Genomic DNA, 12,618 nt, shown 5'->3' with positions numbered 1-12,618 from the left:
ACCGTGTCGAGAACGTGATCTGTCCGACTGCTATTAAGGCTCCTCTTCCTCATCGTTTTCTATTGCATAAACGTGTCCAAGCCTCGCGTCCCTCTGCTCCCAATAGCTCCCAGTTAGCAGGGCTCTTGCATATCAAGGTTTCGTAAGAAATCAGCAGCAAAATGCACAGGCTCTCAGTTGCACAAGGAAAATAGATATTTGTTGGGTTTGTTATTCTCTCGGAGGGCGAGGGTGTGGTGAGTAGGGTTACAAATAAGGCCTTTTGAGAATACGTTTAGCATTCAATACTTAACGCTGTCTTAATAAAAAGTCCAGTCATGTATGATCCGGCCCTGATCGGTGAGATCACAAATAGCTCCGTTTTTTTTTCTTATCTTATGAACTGAATCAAAGAAAAGGTTCAGAGTTGTACTTAAAACTAATGACTTTGCTTCTGAAAGTTCAAACTATATTGGCATCGCAAGGTTAGACATTTAGGAAACACCAAAGCTATGATAGGAGAGCGCTTTTGACAGGCTCTGCATCGAAAATGTTTAAGAAACTACTCAAAGGAAAAGTAAATAGCAATAAATGTATGAAACGTATTAGTTCTGTTTTTATAACTATTTTAGAATTTATCCCAGGTTCTTATAAAATATATAAAACTGAGATACAAAGAATTAGCAATGTAACTTTGCATTTCAAATGATCTTCAGCTACAGGTTTTGCTTTAAGAAAACAGACACTTGAAAAGCAGCTGTTCTGTAGTCTCTAGATGCAGACACTTGAGTTCCTGGCAAACTTACCGTCAGTGGTTTTCTGAACTCCTCCACCATTTCCACTCTCTCCTATAATGAAACTCAACATTTCACCATTAAGTTTTTTCTGCTCATGGTTTCAAAGAGAGGACATTACCATTTCCCAGCATCGGTTTCAAAGTTCCTTTTTTCTTTTTTTTTTTTTCCCTTTTTTTCCCTTTTTTTTTTTCTTTTTTTTTTCTTGTTTTTTCCCTTTATGAGCTTTAAACCACAGGGTGAATCCATGAAATGAGGTAAGTAAATTTGGCACACGTTTAGTCATGTCCATAAAACTTTTGGTAAGTTGTATAAGTGAACAATATCGTTTTCATCGTGAGTTACAGGTGCTTTCAAAGGGGGGTGGTTAGTACTTAACAACTGGAATGTTTCTAGTAAAACCAAAAGGCATAGCTGCAGAAAACACTCACAACCCAATGTTGATAGAGAAGTAAAAATATATACAATACAGTCACTTGTTCATAGTTTGGCACAATTTTTTGTTGTTGTGGGTAATAGTGCATAAACTACTGTACAACAGTATGACTTTTAAAACAGTCTTTCACAGAGAATACCAGATTAGGTTTGCTTTCAAATAATAAAATTCCCACAATTTCAAACTCTTCATTTCAGCACTTACATTTCAACATACCACAAGGCAGATTTCGAAAAGGAACCGACGGGAAAAAAAACCCCAACCGAAAGAAAAAAAAAAAAGAAACAAACATCAACCGTCTTTCTAGAAAAGGGAGTCTCTTCTTCAAATACAGGAAAACCCAAAAATGTTGTTTCTGCTTTAAGAAGAATGGAGTCTGATTCCCTGCAGGAAAAAATCAAACATTTGATGCCATCTTAGTTAGCTCGTCTGGAGTCACCACGACGGAGCGTACGCGCTAAGGGCGGGCGGGCACAGAAGATGCAGCTTTAGATGATGCAGGTTAGGAGATAAACAGCAGAGGGGGCCAGAAAGCACTCAAAATTGCCACGTGAAGCTCAATTAGGAACGAGTTCTCATTTGCAAAGTAAAGAGCCTTTAAGTTTCGAGATCTTGGCTTTTGGATGCATAACCTCTTTTTTTTTTTGTGGTTTATTTTTTACAAAATGTTCCAAAAAAAAAAAAGTCTTTCCTCGTCAAAATCATTAAAAAGAGCGTATAATCATGGTGGTTTTTTTTTTCTCCCCCCAATAAATAAGTAATTAAAAACTGAAGAAGCCAAACAGCAGAAAAGAGTAGCCTTGTTAGTTTTTTTAACCCCAGCCAAGCCAGAAAATTGGTCATTCTTTTAGGTAGCTTGCAAGTAATAAGTATTTTCATGCATTTAAAAAAACCAACCAAACAAAAAAACCAACCCCAAAACCAAAACCAACCAAAACTGTAAAAGGGGAACGTCTTTTTTTCATGCAACTTTTGCTTTCAGGAAGGAAAAACTGAGGAACAGCGGGCTTAGCAGGTGGGAGGGAGGTTAAGGGGCATTCCAGCCAGTTTGGTGCAGCATTACCTCAGTTTCTCAAAAGCAGCTGTCACGGGGGGGTCCTTGTGGGGCTGTTCGCGGTCCGTTCGCTTTATTTTACAGTTCTCATCCCTCAGCGATTTCGAACTGGATTTATGACGGTAGAGTTTTTTATGGGTAGGTCCGTTATTGCCTAAAGTGCTCAGGTTACTATAGTTTTTATCAAAAAAGGGAGCGTGAATGTCCGTGGTGTACCCGGTTGAGCAGTTGGGGCGACCGGGGTCGCAGGTTGCGGCTTTGCCGTTTTTGCTTGAGCCCTTGTTGTTCGACTTGTGGTTCTTCGCCGCCCCCGGCGAGCCACCGTTCGCCTTCTTCTTCGACTCTTGGGATGTCCCTGCCAAAATTTTAAGAGTTTTCAGTTTCAGGCTGTTGGACTCCGGTGACCGGAATATGTCTGGAACGCTGTTGTGGCCAACAGGTCCCCACAAGGGCTCGATGGAGGCCATCATAAACCTCTGGACGTCCGCCATTCCCGAGGCGATGTTGGACAGGATGTTGGAAGGTTCCTCAAACTCCCTCTGATCGTCGTCCAGGAGGCTGGTGGCGTTGCCCAGGCTCGTTTCCGACCAGCCCGCGCCCCCCTCTTTTCCCAGCGCCCACTCTCCGGAGAGCCCGTTGTGCTTGCCCAGTTTCACCCCGGCCGGGCCGCAATGCTGAGCGCTCTCGGCGAGGCCCTTGGTGGTGGTGGCCGCGTTGCTCAGCTGGTTGACCGCCCTGCCGCCAACGGCCGGAGCCTTCTCGCCGTTGACTCCCGCCACGGTTTTCCCTTTCCTGGCGGATTTGGGCGCCTGCCTGGAGTTTTTCCCTTGGGGCTTATCGGTTCCTTTGTTGGTTTTGGGCGATTTTTTCCGGGTGGCTTTCTGGGAAGAGCTTTGGTTTGTACCCACATTCTTGCTGGATGAACTTTTCCTCTTCGATTTTGACACTTTGCTATTGGTGTTAATTTGACCAGATGGCTCATTAAATGTTGACAAGCATGGACTCTTCTCAAGAAGGCTGACAGAATCTTCATCGTTGAACATATGGAACTGGAACTGGTGATTATTTAAAGCAAACCCATTATCTGCCTGATCCTCGGTCTGCAGGACCCCGCAGTTCCACTTGACCTTCTCAGAGCTGTTGAGGGCGGCCTGGGGGCTCTCCTGAAAGCCCTTCAGGGTGCCCAGGGGCTTGGCGTCGGAGCCAGCTATCTGCGGGGACAGGTTGGGAGTGTCCGGAGGGGACATCTCCGAAAGCGACGACTGGCGGAACTTATCAGGCGTGAAGTTGGAAATGTCTAAAAGGTCCGTGGACTCCTTCAAAGGGGTGATTTCATCTATGCTCTGCTGGATCACTAGCTTGGGACTGCAGTGGGCCAAGAAATCGTCATTAATATCATCCTCGCCGTCCTTTTCGCAAGACTTTAAACTTAAAGAACTGTAATTGCTAGAACTAACTGACAATGAACCCACTGAATCAAAACTAATGAGCCTGCCATCATCTGTACTTAGTGTACCTCGCTGGAAATGAAAGCGCCCCTCTCCATTATTAAAATGACATGACTGATAAGAATCATCAGACTGCACTTGTTGGCTATCCGGCATGTAATTTTTTTGGTATAGCAATTTGCTGCTATTCAGATTGACTTGAGCGTATCCGGAGGCGGGGAGGCCCTCTGCACCCGTGGCACTGCCGCCGCCGAACTCGCCGGGCAGCGCGGCCGCCTCCCGCATCTCGCCGGGGAAGTCCTGGCGGTTGCTGCCGGCAGCCTTGCTGGCCGGCCACATGCTACCGAAGCTGCTCTGCTCCATCTCCAAGTGACCGGGCGACTGCTGCAGCTCCGACTCGGAGGGCGGGGAGAGCACGCAGCTCTGCGCCGGCTGCAGAGCCGGGAAGGGCTTTTCTCCCGGGACGATGCTGGGGAGCGGGTGCTGCTGCTGCTGCTCGGAGGGATGCTGGGCGAAGTATGAGATACCGGCGTTGCTCGACAAATCAGAAGCGTCTAACAACGTCTGCAGATACCCTCCGGGGATCAGGGGTACATTGGTGGTGATATTAGCAGATGGCAGAGGCTTGTCTGAAGAGGAGGTGGATGGTAGGAAAGGAGAATTTTTAGCAACCTTATCCTCGTGGCACTCCGGGAGATGGGAGCTGTCTGAAGCACAAGGAACGTTTTCATCCTTCAGACGCGCTGCAGAGTCCTGGTTTTCCAGCGCCGGGGAGCCCTCCGCCGTACTGGTAGCAGCTTTGATCTTCTTGCACTTCAACCTGGCTTCACTTTTGAATTTGATTCTGCGGAGCACTTTCCTCTCCGTCCCCTTGTGCTCCCGTTCCTGCGATTTGCATTTCACGGCGGCGATGCCCGTGATGTCATTTACGTGTAATCCGTTGGCACAGCTGGGGGTGGCGATGGCTAATGCCGGCAGCCCTTTCAGGCCCACGTCCTCTTTACTGCTGCAAGGCTGCTTGTGATCAGAGGAGCAAGAGCCCAGCTTGTTCACTGATTGCTCGATGGCTTTAATTCTTTGAATCCGGTGCCTGTTTGCTAGCTTGCATTTTCGCTTCCGTGGGTGAGGGAGGAACGAAGCATCTGAGCCGTTAAGATAGAAATTCTGCTTGTGGTAGAGAGACGATCTGAGCAAATCCAGCCGGCTCTGCTGCCTCTCTTGCCAGAAGCCCTTCAGCGGGGCCAGCTTCTCGTATTTGCTGAGCAGCTCCTCGTTTAGGGTAACAGTTGTCTCGTTGGCATCCACTTTGCTGAGCTTCACCAGCATATGCTTCTCCCCTTTAAACCTGTTAATGATGATGTACTTGATGATAACGGGGGGCTCCTTGCGAGAGACTTTTCGCCGTTTCTTGGGGCACCACTCGTCATCGTCCTCTTCCTTGGGCCCGTCCGGGAGCCACTCCTTCTTGTCCAGGATCTTCTCGTTCTCGATGGAGTCCACATCGTACAGGTAGTCGTCGCTGTATCGCACTTTCCTCTTCGCCCGCAACCCGTAGTTCTGCTGAATGAAGGAGCCGGAGTGGTCCCGGGACAGGTACCGGCTGCAGTCCTTGATATCCCGCAGCACGTCGTAGGAGGACTCTGTGCAAGTGCTGTCGTCGCTGAACTCCCCGGAGTCCTCCGTGGAATTCACCGAGTCCAAGAAGTGGCTCCTCTTGGAGCCCACGTACTGCACCATCTCCGTGCTGTTGCAAGATTTATTTAAGGCAGCTTTCTCCTCCTCCTCGCCGTCCTCTTCCTCGCCATCCTCTTCCTCCTCCCCCCAGATGATGCCTTCCTCAGATTTGAATTGAGAAGGGTCGGCGGCACCGCCGGGCCCCCTTTTCAGGGTGCTCCTGCTGTCCCTTTTGGTGCAGTTGCCGAACACGCTGGGGAAGAAGTTGAACTGGGCGTCCTCTTGTAGGGTGGTGGTCTTCTCCCGCACGTTGTCCTGGAAAGATTCGTATCTAATCTTTAGGGAGCAGACATCGCTTCCCAAGGTGGAATCGTCGTCATCAAACATGTAATTATCCACGTCTTCCTCGGAAAACAGATTTACAGAAAGCTCATTTTTGGAGCAGAGGTCAAGCAGCTCAATTTTACTTTCACTAATGAAAGATTCAAAATAGCCCCATTCCTGGTTGGGATTTGTTAGTAAAGGTTCCTCACCATTGCATTTGTCTAATAGTAATCCCTCGTAATAATTTTTCTGAGTGGGGTCCTCTGAATCACTGTCAGATTTTTCTGCATCTCTTTTGTCCGCTGCCCTCGATTTATGCATAGGGAAGCTTAAAAGCTGGTCTGAAAGCAGTTGATCCCCATATCTCATGGTTTCTCCTGTGCTCATGCAGTGAATCCCTATATCAGAGACCGAACAGGTGTCATAATCCCTATTTATATCCCCCACTTTCAAGCTTATTCCCGGCTCTGCATCAATGCCGTCCTTTGATTCAATAAAGCAGCCCAGACAGGTCCGGCTCGGCTGCATCAAGCAGTCGCCCGTCAGCGCCGACATGCCTCCGGGCTCCATCATGGTGAAAGGAGCCTTCTCGCAGTCACCCGGCAGCGACCAGGAGCTCATGCCCTTCGTCACGCAGGACGTGAGGGAGATGGCGTGGGCGGAGGAGTCATCCGAGGCGTGCTCAGGTACATCCGTGAGCCGCAGCGGGGACGGGGGGCTCAGCAAGCAGGGCTTCTTTGAAGTCAGGGGAGGCAGCGCCCGGTGGCACGCGTGGTTTTCCTTCTGAGCTGCCGTCAAGGCTGAGAACGTGACCGCGGCCTCGGCGGCGGTGCAAGGCCTCTCATCGCCGTCCAGGGCGTGCGATTCTGGGGGGGGGGGAAGGAAAAGGGAGGGAGAAAAGGAAGAAAAAGAGAGAGGGTTTACAACGCTTGCGGTTCCGCTCGGCTCGCCGCCCCGCTCCCCTTCTCCCTAGGGTTTGGAGGCGACTTTTCCCAACGGCTCCTTTGGGAAGCGGCTGACGCCCTTCCCGCCAGAGCACGGTCCTTCCCTTCTGGATCTAATTAAGGCGGTGATGTGCAGGGAAGGGAGACGTAAACGCTCTCCCCCCTGCAGCCAGCTGGAAGAGGTACAAGAGCACGTTCAAAAAACCAAAACCATCCGTTCTTTCCTCCTCATATACATACCGTTACCTGGATACTGCCTTTCAAATCTGACAAGGTTATTAAAAAACAAAACAAGCCTAATAAAAATGTTCCCATTAACACTGAAAAAAATCATGGAAAAGTAAGATTCTTAAAGAAACAAAGTATCCCCCCTGCGGTGTCTGCAGCTTAAACATACTTGAACTGCATCACTGCTCGAGAGTCAGAAAGTTACGGCTCTCTTGAAAAACCCAGTAGTCTTTGTCACTGTCCACGCCAAGGGAAAGTAGAAGGTAACGCAGAGCTTAAAGCAATTATTGTTAGAATTATTCTGGGTTTTGCCATCCTTCCCTAATCTCTAAAAATGCCTTTTTAATAATGCAAGGATTTTTTTTTTTTAACCGAAGGATTTTTCACTTTTACCTCGTCGCACTCTTTTATGGCAGAATAAAGTTATGAATATACTTTTATCCGACTTCTGGCTCAACGGACAATATGACCCTTGAAATTTAAATACGATGTCTTTTCATCCATGAACACGCTCTGATATCTCTGTATTAAAAAAAAAAATACCGATGTGTGCATTCACACCAGCTGGAAACCTCTGCCGACTCCGAGCTGAGCCCGGTGCTTTTGTAGTGGCTCACATCTTACCTTTCTGGAGGCTCCACGGAAGGCTGGGGGGGCGAGAGCAGAAGCAGCGCAGGCTTTCCGAGGAGGGACAAGCGCTTTAAAACGCAACTGGAGCACCAGGCTGTCGCAAGAAACGGGGCATCCGAAGGGATTTGGCACCTACGCGGTTGCTGCGACCCTCCGCGCCAAGTGCTTTTATTCAAAACTGGTAGAAAAGCAAACCTCCTCCCGCACCTGCGCCAACCGACACCAGCCGGTGAGGGAAGGCTCACGTAGGCACACGTACCCCGGCACCATGAAACACCCCCCGTGCCGCCGCGCCGGTACGGCCGAGCAGAGCGAGGAGCGGGATGCGATGGAGGGCTGCCTGCCCGTGCCAAGCGTAAAACTGAGAGGAGGTCAAAATCCCCCGAATCTCACCCCGAAAGCTCCCAGCACTTTTCTGCTACTGGTGGCCTTAGGGACGGAGCCATCGGTAATGTCTTAAGCCATGCAGTGCTCTCAGGACTTTAAACAACTTTCCAAACACTAGGCAAATCAATCCAGAAGTGCGAAGCTACGCCTGTAAACACCTTCAACACGCGTGGCTTGGAAAAGACCGGGCTGACTGGCTTGAAATCTGTGCTGCTTCCCTTCCCTCAAAAAGGGTTAAAAAATAATTAAAAAAAAAAGGCTGATTTTTGAGTCCCTCCCACCAGTTTTTAGATCAGAAATGCAGAGGTGGTATCTTTTTCCTTAAGCACCAAAACAAATTAACCAGTGCAGTTCCACTTCAGAAGTAAAATAAAATAAAAATCAGCTTGGAGCTGACAGGAAGCACGGAAAATCTGAGGATGAAAGAAGAATGTCTGTGAATGCTGTACGACTCAAAAAAGGGGGAGGCAGAAAGCTGAAATTCAATCTCAAATGCTGCATTCAATACACAGGGATGCTATTATGTAAAATAAACGCTCTCTGGGTGTTTCTTTAGGTTTATACTTGTGTAAGTGAACTTCTGTGAAATACAAATGCCAAAACTTGATTTTCTAGGGCTTGTATCACCCTAAGATCAGGCGCACGTTCAGTTGATGCTCTGAAGTAAACAATACTCCAAAAGACTACAGTTAAAAAAGAAAACGCTAGAGAAGCAAAACCACCTTTCCCAGTTTAACTCAACAGCCACGCACAAGCACACGGGCAGCCTGAGCGGAAAAATACCGAACCATCCTGCTGCCAATCCGCTCCGGGGGGAGCCCAGTCCCTAACTGGGCACCGCAGCCACCCAAGGGCTGCTCTGGATTCACTGCAGCCAGCACCCGCTTATAGTTGGGGTGAGAGGAGGCAAAAAGCGTCAGCCCCATCCCCAGTGCCACCAACGGGGAGGTGGTGGCATCGGAGCTCCTTGCCGGCTCGCTGCTCTGGATTCGGCAGCAACTCCTACACAACGATGTTTAATTAAAGCGCTTTTTAAGCCCTGTTTAATTGAATTTCATGGAAGAGGTATCAGGTTCTAGAAATCACCCATCTTTACTGAGCAGGTAGGCACTGATTTTACTGCCTTTTAGATGAGGCAAGGGGACCATGGCTAGAAAATCTCCTTGCAGCTCCAGCAGCTGGCATCAGCTGCGGCTTTACCGCGTGCAGCCACGGAGGAGATGGGCTGACAAAGACAGATACCTCCAAAACTACATCGCAGGGGCGAGCGCAAGCGTACGCTTCACCCACCACCAGCACATGTTGCGGGGTCCTCGCGGGCACCCGCGTGTCTGGAGTCACTCCAGGTTTTCGGTAATGAACAAGAACAACATCTGACCCCACGCAGTCTCAGCGGAGCAAACCTCGTTTTGAGAAGACGGAAGGATTTGGACATACGAGACATCAGAGGACCAAGTCCTCGATATCTAACAGGGTCAAATTTATATAAATATATATATCGGGATTTATAGGCCAATACAAAATGTAAAAAGCCATGAAATTAAACATAAAAACGTGGTGAACAAGGAAAATGTCAAGCTCTGCCTCAACGCTGGACTGCCGCCGCATTTACTGCGGCTAGCAACTAAAGTCCAAATGACTTGAGAAAATGCTCAGAGGAATATTTATTTCAATCAGGTTTTCAGGCAGCAGAGCACTGTTACTCCTCATCAGTTATTGCTTTTGAAAGCAAGTAGGGAATCGATTAAATAGATACAGACAAAGTTAGGTATTTGGGGCAGGCTGCTGGCAGGGGCTGATCCTTCCCCACCGATGTCGACGGAAGCTGGAATGACTTAGTGGCTCCCAGGAGCACGACCGCGGCCAGCAGCACCTCCGCGTGCGCAGAAGCGGTGTCACAGGCCAGGGGATCCCACGTGCGGGCTGACGGGCCACGCAGAAAAGGCAATAACGAGCTCACAGGTTCGACCTTCCCTTTCCATGGGTGCTAATCCAGGTTTGCTTCTTCTACCCAATCTCTCATTTCTCCCCAGTTTGTAGGGCCTAAGCATCCTTCAGTCAAATTTTGCTGAGATTGGCTAGTGGGTTCATAAGTAATTGCAAAGAGAGGGAAAGATTCCCGACTGACAGAGGGGCTACGTAGTCTTGTATGACTTTTTTCCCTAAGAAACCAGACTAAAATCCATAATTCAAACTGCATGTGCACATAAACATTTCCAACCATGCATATGTATGGGCGAAAGCAGTACTTGTTAAGACCTAAAAAGGTGCAGATTCACAGCTAGAGTGACATCTGTGCAGAAAATACCCATTTACCCTACCGCTCCATATCGCAGAGATACCTGCAAACCACTAAAATTAAATACACGAAAGGAATTAGGAAAATAAGTTGGCTTGCAAGTTGTCGCTGCTCCCTCATGTACTGTAATTAAGTTCCTTACCATTTTCTTTCACCCCATTAATCAGGATAGTTTCTTGGTCTTCTGAGGCACAATCCTGCTCTTGTTGGTCATCCATCAATTTAACCTCTTTCTGTTCACTCCATGCCCCACTGCATCTGGCCAACCTGCACATTTCCAGAAACATAACCACAGTCAGTACAATTCCCAGAATCAGCTCAAGGAACCGTGAATAAAAAATAACAACAATAAAAAACCCCCGCACAACCTCACATGCTGCCCTTACCCTGCTTAAGAAGGCAAAAACTATTTATTTAGGCTATCGTATTTTCACTTTTCCACTCCAAAAGCCAAGTCCGATGTATTTCGGCACGGTTAAAATGCTATATATCACCATTTCCTTCCCCAAGGTCCTTCTTCAGAAGGTGGAGCGGTGCTCTGCACCTCTGCAGCACCCTTCGCATCGCCCAAAACCGCTTTGCAGAAGCAGGTAACCGTTATGATCTCCAGACGGGGGAGGCGAGACGTGAAGAGGAGAGGACTCGCCCCGGTTCATTCAACAGCAACCCTGCGCTGGAGTTGGAGGAGGAACGCAGATATCCCGAGCGACAACTGCTCGCCCTGGCTACCAGTTACTGCTCTCGTCTTCCAAGTGCTGGCAGGTATGAAAAACTCCCCAAAAAAGCAGTTTTGGGGGAAAAAATATCTCTAGTCTCATTCTTCACTCAAAACCCTTCATCACGAGAGCTCCTTCCTTGGAAGCCTCGTTGCCCTGACCCCTACCACTGCCCGCACCGTCCCCCTCGGGGGAAGCTTCATCTCGGCTGTATGACCACCAGTCGAGGCTGACTGGACTTGATGGTACTTCTCCGAAGCAACAAAACCCAGGTCAGAATCAAGCCCAGGTTTTCTCCCTTCCTCCACTGACGATCCCCCCTCGTTAAAAGATCGCCTGCCTAAGGAGAGGGAGACCGTGCGGCTGAGTTCCCGGGCACGGCGGCACAGGATGACGCTCACGATGCTCCCAATGGACAGGATTTCACCTCTTTGACTGTAAATTCAAGTTAGAATCTATTTTTACTCAACTGTTTCTCTCTCACAGAACAGGTACTAGATTAAAGCGTGGTCTTTTTGTGGGTTTTTGTTTGGTTTGGGTTTTTTTTTTTAAATCAACATTTGTCAATGTCTGATCTTCCCGCAGTATTCACTGCCCTGGGTTCAGCCGCCAAACTTAATTCATATTCAGATTTGCAGTGGAGTCCTCTTAATTAACGTGAAATCTTTACAACCGTCTTAGTAAGTGAAACCTTCACTGAACTTAAAGATGTTGTGACACCGAGAGTAAGATAAGAATAACAAGCATCAGCAACTCAGTGCCTTTGCATATTTAGAGGAATATTTAACTAACCCGGAGAGTTTTACTTTGACGCAAATCCGTATTTCAAAGCTCTCAGGACGCGAGGCGGGTTGCTGCAGTAAGACCCCTCTCTCCCGCCAGCACCCGAACCCTCCCCACCACCCCGGGCTCCCACGGCGGTGGAGACCCCAGCCGAAGCATCGCTGACGTCTCGGAACCGGAGCGACTCGAAACGCCAAAGCACAGATCAGGCGTCTCTGGGAGGTATTTCCACGCAGCTTGAAGATTAACTTCTAAGCGTGAAAGCTGCTCTGCGTTTTCCAGTAACGGTCTACAACTTCATGCCTCCTTGATAATAACTCCTGCCCATTAAATGTATCTTAATTAATATAAATATCAATAAAGTAAGTTTTAAAAATATCTATTAATGAAAACATCAATAAACTATCTTAAGCCTCAGGAAAACCAGAGGCTTCTCAGGAGACCAGAGAACCACCACTGGCCCCACACATGGGCCAGCGTGGCTGAGGAAGCTCTGGGAGAAGGACAAGCTGAGCTGAGTAAGGAGCGTCAATGGATTGTGACCCGGTAGATGTGTTTTGCACACCCTCGTGTGCCAGGTGGGAGAGAAATGGGCAAAATCTTCCATTTCCATCAGCCACGGGCAGGTATGGTTGGAGGACAGCGCATTTGGTTACGCACGTTTACAGATCTGAACCTGTTGCTCACTTCAGCGCACTCGGTGTGGATGATGGGACCATCATCTTCAACACAGAGAAGGTTATAATCAACATTTCTGCGTACTCTGATCCCCCCTGCCTTTAGGAAAGTGCGGAGGTGATGCTCTGATAGAGGCTTATCCGTGCACAGTCACCAGCAGATGCCACGCGCCTCGCTTGCGACTATCTGTAGCTGAGGGGCTTCGGCGTTCAGAGACGGCACCCGCAATTCATTCTATTAATTT

At 48.5% G+C, this 12,618-nt stretch overlaps 1 protein-coding gene across 1 annotated transcript; it reads right to left on the bottom strand.

Annotated features, from left to right (window-relative positions):
* Positions 1-251: 251 nt before the first annotated feature.
* NEXMIF (neurite extension and migration factor) lies at positions 252-11,738 on the bottom strand. The gene is made up of 3 exons (XM_075162477.1): positions 10,340-11,738; positions 2,273-6,575; positions 252-1,593 (listed from the first exon to the last, which is right to left on the bottom strand). The coding sequence occupies exons 1-3, from the start codon at positions 10,482-10,484 to the stop codon at positions 1,410-1,412; spliced, it is 4,632 nt and encodes a 1,543-aa protein (XP_075018578.1). The 5' UTR covers positions 10,485-11,738; the 3' UTR covers positions 252-1,409.
* Between the last annotated feature and the right edge of the window lie 880 nt (positions 11,739-12,618).

Source organism: Calonectris borealis, chromosome 13 (genome assembly GCF_964195595.1).
Source record: "Calonectris borealis chromosome 13, bCalBor7.hap1.2, whole genome shotgun sequence".
In the NCBI taxonomy this organism is placed as follows: Eukaryota; Metazoa; Chordata; class Aves; order Procellariiformes; family Procellariidae; genus Calonectris; species Calonectris borealis.
This window is presented reverse-complemented; position numbering and strand designations above follow the sequence as displayed.

What these genes read in the sequence shown, in the direction of transcription:
- NEXMIF (XM_075162477.1), bottom strand. Translation starts at nt 10,484, where the DNA reads ATGTTTCTGGAAATGTGCAGGTTGGCCAGATGCAGTGGGGCATGGAGT. An exon ending in TAATGGGGTGAAAGAAAATG is followed by an intron (nt 6,576 to 10,339) that starts GTAAGGAACTTA and finishes CCCCCCCCCCAG; the next exon opens with AATCGCACGCCCTGGACGGC. An exon ending in GCTGCTTTTGAGAAACTGAG is followed by an intron (nt 1,594 to 2,272) that starts GTAATGCTGCAC and finishes TTTTTCCTGCAG; the next exon opens with GGAATCAGACTCCATTCTTC.